General features: G+C 31.4%; 1 protein-coding gene across 7 annotated transcripts in view; it reads right to left on the bottom strand.

Moving 5' to 3' along the window:
* The window catches only part of LOC119767007 (probable cationic amino acid transporter), a 40,979-nt gene that overhangs the window by 2,097 nt on the left and 20,876 nt on the right, over positions 1-18,006 (bottom strand). For all 7 annotated transcript variants that reach the window (XM_038254153.1, XM_038254150.1, XM_038254156.1 and 4 more), the window contains 6 exons: positions 16,570-16,764; positions 16,256-16,482; positions 13,901-14,055; positions 13,451-13,839; positions 6,881-7,480; positions 6,654-6,821 (listed from right to left, as the gene is read on the bottom strand). In XM_038254153.1, the coding sequence (XP_038110081.1) occupies positions 6,654-6,821; positions 6,881-7,480; positions 13,451-13,839; positions 13,901-14,055; positions 16,256-16,482; positions 16,570-16,764 (1,734 nt within the window). The remainder of the gene's footprint in view (positions 1-6,653; positions 6,822-6,880; positions 7,481-13,450; positions 13,840-13,900; positions 14,056-16,255; positions 16,483-16,569; positions 16,765-18,006) is intronic.

Raw genomic sequence — 18,006 nt, 5'->3', positions numbered from 1 at the left:
TCAAAATTAGTCTAAAAATTCATTGAGCAAAAAAAAAATATTTCTAAAAAAAACTTCAAAATTCCAAGAAAATAGAAGTCTAATCAACTGAAAACAATCTAAAATGCATTTTCAGCATTTATAGTTATATTTAGCATGTTCGGTCTTGTTTAAAAATGTTTTGAATTTTTATGAAAATCCAATGTACAGCACGGCAAAAAATTTTTTTGCCTAGAGGTGGGCAAAAAAAGAGCGAGCCGCTCAAAGAGCCGGTTCACTAAAAAGAGCGAACGAACTATGGCTCACAAAAAAAGAACCGCGGTTCTTTTTTAAATTCTGGTCTTTTGAAAGAACCGTTCCAAGATTAAATGATTTTTAAACTTGTTATAAATATAATTTATCGAATTTCGAAAATGCATCACAAAGGAGAATGGGCAAATTTGGTCCAAGGATGTACACGAACGGGACCAACTTTTTTCGAAAGATCTCGCCGAGACATGAAAAAAAGTCATCTGGACCAACTCTCTAAACCCCGGGGTTCAAAAGTTACAAGCTGTTGAAGTTTGAGCATTTTGGGTAAAATGTACGAAAAATCGAATTTTTGCTATTTCTAAAATCATTCATAAAATCTCTGTTTCATTATGGATTTCGATTTTCTTGACTTCATTCGACGCGTATCAGCAAAAACTATGAGTTCTGATATGTCTTAGCATGATTGAAACATGATTTCTCTTGTTTTTATCCGTTTGAACCGTTTGTGCAAGAGACATCCCATAGAAAAAAGTCGAAACTTCAAGGTTTTGAAACCGGATCCGACCCAGACTGCTTCAGTGAGTATGGAAGGCTTCAGTGCAATGTTGTAACAACTTATTGGGATGGTCTGAGTCATCCGAGAACTCCTTGGAGTTAAGACCGGTGAATCTACCGTCGTAACAAGCATGATGTCGGCGGTTTTGACCACGGATCATACTCACATGGCTTCAGTGAGTATGGTAGACTACTATGCTGATGTGTTGGAGTGTCTTGGGTTCTCCTAGGACTCCCTGGAGTTAAGATCTGTGGGTCTACTACCGTAACAAGCAAAATGTCGACCGGTTTTGACAACGGAACATACCCGCATAGCTTCAGTGAGTGTGGTAGACTACTTTGCTAATATGTTAGGATGTCCTGGGTCATCCAAGGACTCCCTGGAGTTATGATCTGTGGAGCAACAGCCGTAACAAGCAGGAGGTCGACGGTTTTTGACCCCGGAACATACCGGCATAGCTTCAGTCAGTATGGTAGACTGCTTTGTTAACGTGTTCGGATGTCTCTGGTCATCCTAGGACTCCCTGGAATGGTCCAAAACATCCCAACATAACAGCAATACAGTCTGTCATACACACTGAATCTTTGCGGTTATGATGCGCGGTTAAAAATCATCGACCTTTTTCTTGTTACAGTGACCCAAATATCTAAACTCCAGGGAGTCCTAGGATGACCAGAGACATCCGAACACATTAACAAAGCAGTCTACCATACTGTCTGAAGCTATGCGGGTATGATCCGTGGTCAAAAACCGCCGACATCTTGCTTGTTACGACGGTATACTCACCGGTCTTAACTCCAAGGAGTTCTCGGATGATTAGACCATCCCAATAAGTTGTTACAACATTGCACTGAAGCCTTTCATACTCACTGAAGCAGTCTGGGTCGGATCCGGTTTCAAAACCTTGAAGTTTCGACTTGTTTCTATGGGATGCCTCTTGCACAAACAGTTCAAACGGATAAAAACAAGAGAAATCATGTTTCAATCATGCTAAGACATATCAGAGCTCATAGTTTTTGCTGATACGCATCGAATGAAGTCAAGAAAATCGAAATCCATAATGAAACAGAGATTTTATGAATGATTTTAGAAATAGCAAAAATTCGATTTTTCGTACATTTTTACCCAAAATGCTCAAACTTCAACAGCTTGTAACTTTTGAACCCCGGGGTTAAGAGAGTTGGTCCAGAAGACTTTTTTTCATGTCTCGGCGAGATCTTTCGAAAAAAGTTGGTCCCGTTCGTGTACATCCTTGGACCAGCTCCCATACAAATTTGCCCATTCTCCTTTGTTTTTAAAATTGAAAATGCAATTCTCAATCCCACAATTTATTTTTAAATTTAATCCCAAAATATTGCTGCCAAACACCACTTTGAAGTTTTCAAACTTATTCTCAGCTTCCTACTTTTCTTTGAAATTCCAAAAGTAAATGATTTTCTAAACAAAATGAAAAAGCTTTTTCTTTATATAACTGATCGTACATTAAAGTATTATCCGAATACAAATTTTAGAATTTAAAATTGCATAGCTTGTAAAATATTACCAAAAATCTACTAAAAAGCTGAGAGATAATGGAAAAAAATTCTCTTGCCTGATTTAAATTCACAACAAAAAAAATGGTAATATTCATCAGAAAACACAGATTTTGACAGATTTTGTGACAAAAAATGATTAATTTTACCCCAGAAAATGATGAATTTTCATCAGTTTTTGATGAATATTCATCAGGTTCACATTTTTACACATTTTTTATGTAATATTACTCAAAAAAGAGGTAATATTAAACCTACCAAATTTTCAACATTCCAAAATTCAACTTTTTTTTTCTGTCTTCAGTGTTTAGGGGCCATCCATAAACCACGTGGACACTTTAGGGGAGGGGGGTATGGCGATTGTCCACGACCCATACAGATAAGATTTTTTTTTGTATGGACAATTGTCCACGAAGGGGGGGGGGGGGTAACAGATTCCCAAAAAAGTGTCCACGTGGTTTATGGATGGTCCCTTATAGACTTCATCGATTAAATCAGAATTTAGAAAAGAGTTCGCAAAATCACACAATTACTAAAAATAACCTTTTTATCAAAATTTTCAAAAAGAGCGAAAGAGTCGTTCAAAAGAGCAGCTCTTTTTAGTGAGCGAACGAAAATGAGCGGCTCCTTAAAAAGAGCGGATTGCCCACATCTAATACTGCCCCTGATTGCATAAATGTCCCATATGCATTTTCATCGAATTCGAGTTATTGATGCAGTTTGGTTCAAAATTGTGTGCTATTTCAAAAGAGCCTTTAACATCCAGTACTTTGTTCAAGAAATCAGGTGGAAATCCAGTTTTTTCGCGAAAACTTAACACGTAGCCTTATGTATGGGACAAACATCAAATGCGTTTTTCTCAGCTTACTGTTTTTGCATATGGGACATTTATGCAAACATGGGCAATATAATGCATTTTCAAACCCTTTTTTCATAAAAATGTTGAAACCACGGCTCATAATTTTATTTCATTTCATTTAATTTATTTCATAATTGCTCAGAGTCTAGCGACATAAACTTCAAAAAATATTTACAACGGCCTTATCATTAGCTCTGCAAAACGAGTACTCTATCTCTTAAATAAACAAGATGCAAAATGTATTCTATGACAAAATCTTTAAAATTGAATTAAAAATTAATGCTTTAAATTTATAATTTCCACGGAGACTATTTAACAAAATCATCTAGTTTCGTTTATTTCACGAGACTCTGGAAAAATCTTTATTATTCTTAAAACCCAGTTTTTATAAACAAAGCTTAGAACTTATCATTCCTTTTGTAATTGTACCTTCAAATTAAATTGGTAGAAGAAAAAAAACTAATAATGGTCCCATTTTCAATGTTGAAAATTGTTTTGATAGAATTTTTTGAAAATTTGGTTAGTTTTCGATGAAATACAATCCATGCGGTCTCTAAATGCTCATTTTTATCTCCTATTTATCTATTCTTTATTCTTACTTACTATATCAAGTAATTAAGGATAAATTTTGTCAACTAATATAATTTACAGCCTTTCTGATGTTTTTTTTAATGTAAGCATCGCGATGCATCGATTTAGGAAAATAGTTAAATTTCACAGGATTTCACGGAAATAACCAAATTTCATGAATTTCAAGCTGTCCGCGAAATCGTGAAAATTCACTAACCCTAGATATAAGTGATAAAAGTGTCCACGTGATTTAAAGATGGTCATGAAATTAAATTAAAAAAAAAAAATTACAAAATCTCAATTTTTCCATGCACTTATTATTTCTCAATCAATATCCTCATCAATACCTACAACTTTGCCCAAAGAATGGAATCGATCAGAAAATGTCTTGAAAATATTTACATACCATTTTTGTATGAACAGTCAAAGTTTGAGCCAAATAAAAAAAATACAAAAAATATAAAATGGACGAAATCGGCCGACTTCGCAGAGAATTGCTCAATTCGATGCCTCTGTGCTATAAGTTTGCTGGTTTTCCAATCTAATTAGCATGAGAGAGCACAGAGGCATCGAAATGTTGATGAAATGCTTAACGTAACAAAAAGTTATTTTTTCAGCTGCGATTTTTAACTTTAAATTTTTTTATTTGGATGATTTTGCATCATTAGTTCTTCCATATAAGTTACAACTTTTTATTTAAATTTTTATTACTAAAAGTTGAATTCCCAAAATATGTATTTTTAACTCTCGATTTTTTTTGGATATGTTCAAGGGTACTTAAAAAGGCATCTTTTGAGCCGTACATAATGATGCAAAATCTGGTTTAGGAGATACATTTTTTTTTGCATTTTTTGAACATCGGGGAAATTTAATTAATTTCAATTGATTTGACACACGCTCACTCAATGGCTTAAAAGATGTTTTTTTGGTAACCTTAAACATATGGGTAATTCTCTACCAACTTACACGAAATCGGGAAAAGTTGCCCCGACCCCTCTTCGATTTGCGTGAAACTTTGTCCTAAGGGGTAACTTTTGTCCCTGATCACGAATCCGAGGTCCGTTTTTTGATATCTCGTGACGGAGGGGCGGTACGACCCCTTCCATTTTTGAACATGCGAAAAAAGAGGTGTTTTTCAATAATTTGCAGCCTGAAACGGTGATGAGATAGAAATTTGGTGTCAAAGGGACTTTTATGTAAAATTATACCCCCGATTTGATGGCGTACTCAGAATTCTAAAAAAAGTATTTTTCATCGAAAAAAACACTAAAAAAGTTTTAAAAATTCTCCCATTTTCCGTTACTTGACTGTAAAAAAATTTGGAACATGTCATTTTATGGGAAATTTAATGTACTTTTCGAATCTACATTGACCCAGGAGGGTCATTTTTTCATTTAGAACAAAATTTTTCATTTTAAAATTTCGTGTTTTTTCTAACTTTGCAGGGTTATTTTTTAGAGTGTAACAATGTTCTACAAAGTTGTAGAGCAGACAATTACAAAATTTTTGATATATAGACATAAGGGGTTTGCTTAAAAACATCAAGAGTTATCGCGATTTTACGAAATTTTTTTTTGAAAAAGTTAATTTTGGCGTTTCTCTTTGTTTCGTCGTCCGTGCACGCAGAAAAATATTTTGTAGAATCAGCCTGTACGAGGTTTGATTCAACAAAATTTTTGTTGAATATAATCAACGCCGATTTTGCGTTGAAAAAAATCTTGATTTTCTCAATTCCACAAAAATCTTTTGTTGTTTTGAAAAAGTTGCTCTGACGTTTAGCTTTGATTCAACAAAAATCTTGATTTTCGAATCAACAAAACGTTTTGTTGATTCAAATACGCCTTATTTTTCTGCGTGTGTCTGTCGCGGGTGACCATGAACGCCCATGATCGATGACGACCAACTTTTTCAAAACTTTTTTTTCGTAAAATCGCGATAACTCGTGATGTTGATAAGCAAACCCCTTATGTTTATACATCAAAATTTTTGTAATTGTCTGTTCTACAACTTTGTAGAACATTGTTACATTCTAAAAAATAACCCTGCAAAGTTAGAAAAAACACGAAATTTAAAAATGAAAAATTTTGTTCTAAATGAAAAAATGACCCTTCTGGGTCAATGTAGATTCGAAAAGTACATTAAATTTCCCATAAAATGACATGTTCCAAAATTTTTACAATGGAAAATGGGAGAATTTTTAAAACTTTTTAAGTGTTTTTTTCGATGAAAAATACGTTTTTTCGGAAGTCTGAGTACGCCATCAAATCGGGCGTATAATTTTACATAAAAGTCCCTTTGACACCAAATTTCTATCTCATCACCGTTTCAAGCTGCAAATTATTGAAAAACACCTCTTTTTTCGCATGTTCAAAAATGGAAGGGGTCGTACCGCCCCTCCGTCACGAGATATCAAAAAATGGACCTCAGATTCGTGATCAGGGACAAAAGTTACCCCTTAGGACAAAGTTTCACGCAAATCGAAGAGGGGTCGGGGCAACTGCTGTGTGAGTTGGCGGAGAATTACCCATATAAAACATATTAGAAAATTTTAAAATTCTTATTTTGGGAATTCAACTCTTAGTGTTAAAAAGTTAAATAAAAAAATCGGAAATTGTTTGTTCCTTGTACCTATTTTTTGTCCAAATTAATATAAACATGAAGTTTTATTGAGGGGTCACACTGAGTTTTTTTTTGTAAATTTGCTGTAAATCTTTATGTTTGAAGGAACATAATTACTATTTCTAGAGTATTTTTTAAAGGTCTTTTAAACTTTTTTTTAACTTTTTGGGTTTTTTTAGTACCACTGACTTAAAGCGGTTCCAAAAGTACCCAAAAAGCTTAAAAATGGAAATTTTGCTTGTTGGACCTTTTTAATCACTGTTCTAGCTATTATTCATCTACTCACCCGCCATGAACCACAGCGCCAGAGCAGGCCATGACAGCACGAAGGAAGCGGCAAACAGCACAGTCGCCCCAAGAAGCGTAATCACACAGGTGAGCACCGCGGGCGTGGTCGAGGTCGTCTGGTCGTACCTCGGAAACAGCATCAAAATGGCGGACGGAATAAAGACCACTTTTGAAAGAGGAAATTGAAAATTAGTGTTTAAAAAACATTTGTTTTTATTTCCTTACCATTAATTCCCACCACAACCGTGTTGGTCTCCCAAACCATCAACCCGCACGCGGTCATCACACTCCCCACCGTAATCAACCCAATCAAGATCACCGTAAACCTCCAGCTGGTGGTCGTCGGAAGCCGTAACGTGCTACTATCCAGCGGACCTGCCGCGGACACTTTCACCTTCTGCCGGTACTCGTCCACGATGGCATCGATGTCCGTGGAACTGTCCTCGTCCTCCTCCGCCTCGTCACTGTCGGTGTTTTCCGGCTTGGCCAACGACGCCGCAATGCACTCAATGTCCGACACCTGGTCCGACAGGATGGTCGACTCGACGCACGGCGGACTGTCCGGGGCCTTCGGGGAGGGAGGTTCCCCGAGCAGAAGCCATTCGCGTTCGTGTTCCTGGTCGTGGGGGCCTCCGTTTGGGGTTTTGCTGGAGCGACCTCCGGCCAGGACGGAGCCCGACGAGGGTTTACGGAAGAACCAGACGGATTTCTTGGATTTGTGGGAAGTGCTGCTGGCGCTGCCATTGCCGTTGCTGGAGGAGGATGGTGGCTTGGCCGGTGGTTTGGCGGAAGTGTTGAGCCGGCTGTAGGCCAGGGAGGAGTCGTCTGGAAAATGTATTAGGAAATATTGAGTTTTTCAACTATAGATTTTTTTATTATTTAATTTAACAATATTTATTTATAAAAGAAATAAATCAGCAAAAATGGTTACGTTAAAAATTTATTGAAAAGGTTATAAAAATTCTGGGAAAAAAATTAAAATTTTGAACATTGTAATTTTTAATGACAAGGTTTGTATATAGTGAGCCAAATAACTATATTTTCAAGACATGAAAAAAATTGATCAGATTTAATAAAAAATGTAATTGTGAAAAATCTATCAAGTTTTATAAAAATCCATAAAATGGATTTTTGCCTTTCTCACTGAGGAAAGGCTATAAAATTTCTAAAAATTGGACTTCTTTAATACACCTCCTAGATATACTTTTACGTATATACATCGACTCAGAATCATTTTCTGAGCAAATGTCTGAGGGGATGTGTGTAGGAATGATTTTTATCCACATGATTATCTCAGAACTGGCTGAATCGATCATGGCTGGAATCTGAGACACAGCATCCATTTTTCAACTTCATTTTTCGATGTAAAATCAAATTTGCAATCAAAAAGTATTTTACTGAAATTTTGATAAAGTGCACCGTTTTCAAGTTAAATCCATATTTAGGTGACTTTTTTGAAAATAGTTAAAGTTTTTCATTTTTTTAAATTAGTGTACATGTTTGCCCACTTTTGACAAAAATATTTTTGAAAAGCTGAGAAAATTCTCTATATTTTGCTTATTCGGACTTTGTTGATACGACCTTTAGTTGCTGAGATATTGCAATGCAAAGGTTTAAAAAAAGGAAAATTGATGTTTTCTAAGTCTCACACAAACAGCCCACAATTTTTCAATGTTGATATCTCAGCAACTAATGGTCCATTTTCATTAAATTTTTATTAAATTTTCATTAAATTTTCATTAAATTTTCACTAAATTTTCATTAAATTTTCACTAAATTTTCATTAAATTTTCATAAAATTTTTATTGAATTTTCATTAAATTTTCATTCAATTCTCATTGAATTTTCATTAAATTTTCATTAAATTTTCATTGAATTTTCATTAAATTTTCATTAAATTTTCATTAAATTTTCATTAAATTTCTATTAAATTTTCAATAAATTTTCATTAATTATTTATTAAATTTCCATAAAATTTTCATTAATTATTTATTTAATTTCCATTAAATTTTCATTTAATTTTCATTTAATTTTCATTTAAATTTCATTTATTGATCCTTGCACTGTAACTTGGATTTGGCCCGCACTTTTCTCTCGCACTTTTGACAACAAAATTTCCAAAAAACTAGGCAACCAGCAGTTGTTTATTTACATTTCCAGTCGCAGTTTCCACCAAACTGGACATTCGCACTTTAAAATTGCGATTGACAGGTGAGCAACATCGGATCGCTTTGATCATTTTTTGAGAAAATTAAAATTTCCCAAGCCAGCTTGACAAGTCGCAATAGTGCGATCGATAGCAATAATTTAGTGCGAAGTCCAAGTTAGTGAGAATTGCGCAATAATTTTCATTTAATTTTTTATTTATTTTTCGTTTGATTTTCATTTAATTATCATTTAATTTTCATTTAATTTTTATTTAATTTTCATTTAATTTTCATTTAATTTTCATTTAATTTTCATTTAATTTTCATTTAATTTTCATTTAATTTTCATTTAATTTTCATTTAATTTTCATTCAATTTTCATTTAATTTTCATTTAATTTTCATTTAATTTTCATTTAATTTTCATTTAATTTTCATTTAATTTTCATTTAATTTTCATTTAATTTTCATTTAATTTTCATTTAATTTTCATTTAATTTTCATTTAATTTTCGTTTAATTTTCATTTTATTTTCATTTAATTTTCATTTAATTTTCATTTAATTTTCATTTAATTTTCATTTAATTTTCATTTAATTTTCATTTAATTTTCATTTAATTTTCATTTAATTTTCATTAAATTTTTATTTAATTTTCATTGAATTTTCATTGAATTTTCATTTAATTTTCATTTAATTTTCATTTAATTTTCATTTAATTTTCATTTTATTTTCATTTAATTTTCATTTAATTTTCATTTAATTTTCATTTAATTTTCATTTAATTTTCATTTAATTTTCATTTAATTTTCATTTAATTTTCATTTAATTTTCATTTAATTTTCATTTAATTTTCATTTAATTTTCATTTAATTTTCATTTAATTTTCATTTAATTTTCATTTAATTTTCATTTAATTTTCATTTAATTTTCATTTAATTTTCATTTAATTTTCATTTAATTTTCGTTTAATTTTCATTTTATTTTCATTTAATTTTCATTTAATTTTCATTTAATTTTCATTTAATTTTCATTTAATTTTCATTTAATTTTCATTTAATTTTCATTTAATTTTCATTTAATTTTCATTAAATTTTTATTTAATTTTCATTGAATTTTCATTGAATTTTCATTTAATTTTCATTTAATTTTCATTTAATTTTCATTTAATTTTTTATTTATTTTTCGTTTGATTTTCATTTAATTATCATTTAATTTTCATTTAATTTTTATTTAATTTTCATTTAATTTTCATTTAATTTTCATTTAATTTTCATTTAATTTTCATTTAATTTTCATTTAATTTTCATTTAATTTTCATTTAATTTTCATTTAATTTTCATTTAATTTTCATTTAATTTTCATTTAATTTTCATTTAATTTTCATTTAATTTTCATTTAATTTTCATTTAATTTTCATTTAATTTTCATTTAATTTTCATTTAATTTTCATTTAATTTTCATTTAATTTTCATTTAATTTTCATTTAATTTTCATTTAATTTTCATTTAATTTTCATTTAATTTTCATGGAATTTTCATTTAATTTTCATTTAATTTTCATTTAATTTTCATTTAATTTTCATTTAATTTTCATTTAATTTTCATTTAATTTTCATTTAATTTTCATTTAATTTTCATTTAATTTTCATTTAATTTTCATTTAATTTTCATTTAATTTTCATTTAATTTTCATTTAATTTTCATTTAATTTTCATTTAATTTTCATTTAATTTTCATTTAATTTTCATTTAATTTTCATTTAATTTTCATTTAATTTTCATTTAATTTTCATTTAATTTTCATTTAATTTTCATTTAATTTTCATTTAATTTTCATTTAATTTTCATTTAATTTTCATTCAATTTTCATTAAATTTTTATTTATTTTTTTTAGTTTTCATTTTGCTTTCGTTTAATTACATCTTGTATTTTTTTCTTTCATTAATTTTAAATGTGAGCAACTCTCTACAAAATCGGCCGATTTCGACCATTTTTATTTTTTATATTTTTGATTTGGCTCAAACTTTGTGGGGGCCTTCCCTATGACCAAAGAAGCTATTTTGTGTCATTGATTCACCCATACAAGTCTCCGTACAATTTTGGCTGTTGTCCATACAAAAATGGTACGTAAATATTTAAACAGCTGTAACTTTTGAGTGAATTTTGTGATCAATTTGAAACCAATAATATGTTTAAAAAAATTTAAGTATCCATAACCCGATCTGTTATAAAAGGTTTAAAAGCAGGTTTAAAAACAGGAAAATTGATGTTGGTCCATTAGTTGCTGAGATATCGACATTAGAAAATGGTGGGTTGTTTGGGTGAGACTTAGAAAACATCAATTTTCCTTTTTTTAAACCTTTGCATTGCAATATCTCAGCAACTAAAGGTCGTATCAACAAAGTCCGAATAAGCAAAATATAGAGAATTTTCTCAGCTTTTCAAAAATATTTTTGCCAAAAGTGGACAATTATGTGCACTTATTTAAAAAAATGAAAAACTTAAACTATTTTCAAAAAAGTCACCTAAATATGGATTTAACTTGAAAACGGTGCACTTTATCAAAATTCCAGTGAAGTATTTTTTGATTGCAAATTTGATTTTACATCGAAAAATGAAGTTGAAAAATTTTTGCGACCAAAATTTCGATTTTTTGAAAAAATCAGTATTGATAAATTTTTTTTAACTCGGTCAATGATTTTTTGCACAACCTGGAAATTTCTGAAAAGTTGGTATTTTATGTCCTCTAAAACATATCGAAAAATAAAAAATAAAAAATTGTGTTTTTTTTGCAAATCAAGTTTTAGTGATAAAAAGTTAAATAAAAAAATCACCAAATTTTTTTACCGTGTATTATTTTTTTCCAGTGTAGTCCGTATCCATACCTACAATTTTGCCGAAGACACCAAATCGATCAAAAAATTCCTTCAATAGATATAGATTTTTGAATTTTCATACATCATTTTTGTACGGACAGCTGCCAAATTTGTATGGAAAATTATATGGACAAACTAATGATGCAAAATGGCTTCTTTGGGCATACCGAAGGCACCAAAAAAGTTTCAGTCGGATTAAAAAATACAAAAATTAAAATTGAAGAAAAAAGACCGAATTCGTAGAGAATTGCTCAGTTGTTTCTGGAAATAAATAAGAATTTTTAATTTTAAGATTTTTAATTTTGTAGTTTTTGATCCGAATGAAACATTGTCCATGCATTCCCAATGTTAAAATAAGCCATTTTGCATTATCAACTTTTTCTCCATACAACGCACCATACAATTTTGAGGGCTAGTCACACATAATGAGCATGTAAATATACGAAAAGTTGTATCTTGAGATGAGGTTTTCTGATCCATTTGATGTCTTCGGCAAAGTTGTAGTTTAAGATTAAATCTCTACAGAATAAATGGGTACTCGGAAAAAATCCATATTATTTTTTATTTAAATTTTTTTTTCTTAAATATGAGTTCCCAAAAATTGAATTTTTATTTTTTGTATATGTTTTAGGGCACTTAAACATGCTTTTTTGAAAAAGTTACTTTGGAAAAAAAGTTGTTGGAAAAATGTTAAATAACAAACAAGATCAAATTTGCAATTAAATGACTTTTGTGAATGTTAAGTTTTGCTCTTTTGAATACTGTTTAGTTTTGCTCTTTTTAATACAAAATATTACGAAATTTTATAATCAACATTTGAATGGGATAAGTTTAAAGTGTAAATTTCACAAAAATGATTTCTAATTGAATCAATAAAAAATTTACAAAATGTGTGCAATAAATCTAGTGTTTTTTTTGAATTAGTCCTATAGACATAAGAAACTCAATAGCTAATAGGAAACTCTAGAAAGGCGTCATCCATAAAGTATGTCACGCTCTAGAGGGGGAGGGGGGGGGTCTGAGCAAGTGTGACATTGCGTGTTATAAGTATAGGAAAAGCGTGACAAAGGGGGGGAGGGGGGTAAATTTTGGCTGATTTAAGCGTGACGTACTTTATGGATGAAGCCAAATGTATGTATCATCACTGGGGCGAATCGGGACTACAGTCTGAATAGAGACAGCACGTTTTTGCTCTGAATCTGGTCTTACCGAACCCCACTTCACTTCAAAAAACGAAAATATTAGGCTGCAACATTGCTAAAACTGCTTTCCCAATTCGCCCCATGTGTCCCGATTCGCCCTGGATGACGGTATCTAGAAATTAATTTAATTAATAAATTGATATTAAAATTTGCAACGGAATGAAATCTTGTTTTAAAAGACCAATTAAAAAAATACAGAAACATGTTATTAACACTATAAAGTATAACATTTAAAATAAACAATTGAATTGTTTACGTTTTTAACTTAAAGAATTATCTATTTTTTTATCAGTCAACAAGTTCTAAATCACTTTAATAATGTATTTGTAAACTATTATATTTGTTATGTTATAAAATTGTTGTAGACCTAATTCTAGTTACTTGCTTTAGTTAATCTTTTTGTTATTAAAAAGGTCGACCATACATTTTAAAACATTTTTCTTGTCAATATTATACATAAAATTGCATTTTTCTGAAAAGGAAGCACTAAAACAAAATGAAGGAAAAAGAAGTGAATCTAAAACTAAACTATTTTTTTTTTATTCAAAGTAAGTCCTAAGAACATTACTCACTCTGCTGCTCCATGTATTGCGGCCGGAATGGAATATACAACAAGTAGAACGCCCTCAGGAACGTTGCCAGCAGATTACTAGCGGCCAAAATATACACCAAATTCTGCAACGGACACGCAAACGCCAACATGGCACACAAACTACCCCCAGTAAAAACCGCCAAAATCGGACTCCCACTGTCCCGGTTCTCGTAGCCAATCTGTTTCGCGAGTATCTTCCAATCGGACGTGGTCAGCTGCACGATCTGGTTGTACATCTCGGGGAACAGCTCCAACAGGGCACCGGAACAGGTCAACACCAACAGACAAGCGACCGCCGGAATCGCCTTGTGGAAGTCTTTGTTCTCGAGGATGGCCAACATCGGAACCGCCTCGTACTCGTGGCCGGTGCTGTTTGAGGACACATTTGTTAGCACACTTTAGACGGCCGGTGACCGTGGTTAAATATTACCTGAATTTTATCAGCGCCGTCAAGCACGCACCAATTAGTCCGTTCGAGAGCAGCACCAGGAAGATGACGGCAAATCCCAACAGTCGTTTGCAGTAATTGCCGTTTAGGACGTCGCTCGAGAAGCTGAAGCTGGTGAGGGCTGCACCGGAGAGAAGCTGAAGGGAGAATAGGTCGTAAAGCGAAGAAATTGGGTTAATTTTGGGCTGTCTGATGAGATGAGAGGCCGAAACTACACGTGTGAGAGGAATTAAATGTGGTCAGGGTGTTTACTGATCTTAGAAATCCAATTTTTGGTTACTTAATAAAATGTAACTTTAGTTGGTTCCACTTCATGAAGAAAAGAATAGCAAACAACATGATTTCATTTAGTCCATGGTTTTATTGGAAGATGGGAGTTCAAGTTCTTGTTATTGGAACACGCAGATCAGCTGTTATACTAACACAAAATAATAACTGAGATGTGTTCGAAAAATAATTGATGCTGTTATCAACAATTATTACAATCATCAATTCAGTAAACAATGGAATCGAATTTTCCTTAAGTTTTAGCAATAAAAAAAAATAATAGTGTGTTTTGCTATGGAAATTTAAAACAAAATCTGAGAAATTACTGATTTCCTTGGAAAGTACTTCAATAATAAGGATAAAAAAATAGAAATAAATTTTACCATTTTAAGAGTTTTATGAAAGTTTTAGTTTCAAACACACATTTTTGCAATAGTTTGCCATAAAAAACTAAATAATAATAATAATATAGATTATGAACACTTAGAAAATTTTGGAACATTTTTTTTAATTGCTCGGTGGGGTTTTATACCACTAATTAAAAAAACCTTTACACTTTAAAATTTTTATAAAAGTTTGGTAAAATCATACTTTATGGCCAAGTTAATGTCCATTACAAAATTGGTCAAAAATTTCTAATAGATCAAGCCATGTTTATCGAAATAAAAAAAAATATCAACAAATCGGGTTAATAATACCTAGATATTTTAAAAGATATTATTGGTTTCCTTGGAGGTATAACAACAATAATTTAATTGTGAATAAATTAACTATCAATTTTTAAAATTTCATAAAAGTTTAAGATTAAAAACCACATTTTATGGCCAAATGAGGCCGTTGGCATTGTTCAAAATTTTCCCATAGTTATAGATGCTATTATTTTTTCTTCTTATCACCGATGGTCATGAATTTCAAACAACAAAATCAGATATTATAACAGGACTTGTTATTGAATCTTGTTTGGTAACCTCCCAAATAGTTTCTTTTTTTATGAAAATTAAAATAAATGAAAATTTAATGAAAATTAAATGAAAAATTAAATGAAAAATTAATTGAAAAATTTAATGAAAATAAAATGAAAATTGAATGAAAATTCAATGAAAATTAAATGAAAATTAAATGAAAATTAAATGAAAATTAAATGAAAATTGAATAAAAACTAAATAAAAAATAAATGAAAATTAAATAAAAAATTAAATAAAAATTCAATGAAAATTAAATGAAAATTCAATGAAAATTGAATGAAAATTAAATGAAAATTAAATGTAAACTAAATGAAAATTAAATGAAAATTAAATGAAAATTAAATGAAAATTAAATGAAAATTAAATGAAAATTAAATTAAAATTAAATGAAAATTTAATGAAAATTAAATAAAAATTAAATGAAAATTAAATGAAAATTAAATGAAAATTAAATGAAAATTCAATGAAAATTCAATGAAAATTCAATGAAAATTCAATGAAAATTCAATGAAAATTCAATGAAAATTCAATGAAAATTCAAGGAAAATTCAATGAAAATTCAATGAAAATTCAATGAAAATTCAATGAAAATTCAATGAAAACTCAATGAAAACTCAATGAAAATTTAATGAAAATTCAGTGAAAATTTATTAAAAATTTAATGAAAATTAAAGGGAAATTAAAGGAAAATTTAAGGAAAATCTAAGAAAAATTTGAGGAAAATTTATTGAAAATTTTATAAAAATTTTATGAAAATTTATTGAAAATTTAATGAAGGTTCAATGAAAATTATTGAAAATTCAATTTTTGGAAAAATTAAGGAAAATTTTAGAAAAAATTAAGGAAAATGTGATGAAAATTGAAGGAAAATTTAAGGAAAATTCAAGGAAATTTCAATGAAAATTTAAGGTAAATTTATTGATAATTTAATGAAAAATTATTGAAAATTTAATAAAAATTTAGTGAAAACTAAATGAAAATCAAATGAAACTAAATTGACGATAAATGTCTATCATGTTTTTCCCGTTTGGGCAGTCACCATGTGGTACTTAACAATGTTAATGGAATGGAGCAGACATAGTCTTTATCCAACATAAAATCTTACCCCCGCCACTCCCCTGGGCAGCACGGCCTCACTGCGAAACAGCTCAAAGTTCCCCCGGAGCCCGGTTATGACGGCAATAATCGTGGCCACCGTCACCACGCCGGCCACCATCAGCAGGGTGAAGATCTTGGTGTTTTCCAGCCCGAGCATAAACATCCCGGTGATGAGAAAGATGACAACCACTCCGATTACGTCTGGCCAGGGCTCATTTTCCGGGGAATTTCGACCTGTTTTAGGAAAAAAAAGGGTCACATCAAAGCATGCGTTGCGTTGCGTGTCGGGGGGTCGTAATTAGGTTAATTTGAGCTGCTCACCTAAAATGTACATTCTTGCCAGCCCACCGGTCATGGCGTCCAGGGAGGAACTCAGGGTGCGAACGAGGACGGCACACGCCGAAAAGAGGGCCAAAATTTCCATCCACTTGGCTAGGAAGAGCACGAAAAAGTCCACCCGGTGGGTCGTCCGGATGTAGTACATTTGCAGGGACTTTACGCTGGATTTGCACACCCCTGTTCAGAAAACGAATAGACAATAGAAACAAGTTTAATAATTTGCCACACATCTTTAATTAAAACTTTGTCCTCCCATTTCATACAGAGAAGTCACGTACACAGAAAAAAAAATGTAAATTTACCCGACACTGAAACCATGTTTTGAATGTAAACATGCTCAATGTAAAATTGAAATTCATTGTAAATCGTTGTATTGCACGTAAAGAGCCTTCATGTAAAATGAGATTGAACGTATCTTATAAATCTCATGCAAATTGCATTTTTATTTCCGGCAAATGATAAATTTGAAAATCCAAAAAGCATGTAAATAATAATTTAATGTAAAATTAGCTCATCGTAAATGTTTAAGGCACTTAAAATCCAATTGAAACATTGGTTGTTGTTGTTAATGACAGTTCAGCATTATCGAGGGAATGGTGCGTGAGTGTTTTGTAGTTAATGTGCTTAGTTTGACTGGCAATATTAAAGATGCTAGTGATTGTTTTGTGCTCAAAGGTGCAAAACAACAACATTCAGTTACAGGTGTCGAGTCACCCGTTGTTTGCATCAAAAATCAAAACAAGGCTCATCATCGTGAAAGTAAGAATTCATTTTACCATTTCTGCTAAAAACAAACATTATAATGGACTTTGGCATTAGCAGCAAACAATACGCAAGGTTTTACGTCGCACTGGATTGATCGCGTCCAAATCGGAAGATTTATACCGGGAATGCTTTCCACCGAAGCAATCCAACTTTCGGGATCTTTGTTTACGTCTTGGATTGAAAGGAATGGGGAACAACCTTCTGGTTTCATTGCAACGAATTAAATGGGTAAGCATAATTTCATAAATAACAGATTATTACTTACAAATTCAAATGTTTTTTGGATGGTTTTGGCCGCAAGAACCTTCTGTTGAAGTACAGGCAGCTTCTTCCGTAGCCTTTTGACGTCATCAACAGGCCCAGCAGTGCAAGAAGCTCTCACCTTCAGCTGGCAAATCGCCCTCCGACTCCGGGTTGAACGGCCATAACGGATAGTCTCGACGACTTCCTTGTTGTCCGTGTCATCGTTGGCAGGGTTCTGCCTAGGAACAGAAAAAGCGGCTGCGGCAGCTGCATTGTCCGTGGTGTCAGGAGATTCCGTAGGCTCATCAACTTCCGGTTCCAATGTAGATTATGTACCTTTTTCACTCCCGGATCAGAATATTCACTCGTGCCTTCACGTAGGATTTCGTCATATTATGGTCATACGTAGAA

The sequence above is a fragment of the Culex quinquefasciatus genome, chromosome 2 (assembly GCF_015732765.1).
Source record: "Culex quinquefasciatus strain JHB chromosome 2, VPISU_Cqui_1.0_pri_paternal, whole genome shotgun sequence".
NCBI classification, from domain to species: Eukaryota; Metazoa; Arthropoda; class Insecta; order Diptera; family Culicidae; genus Culex; species Culex quinquefasciatus.
The sequence above is the reverse complement of the archived record's forward strand: the minus strand, read 5'-3'. Positions and strand labels throughout refer to the sequence as shown.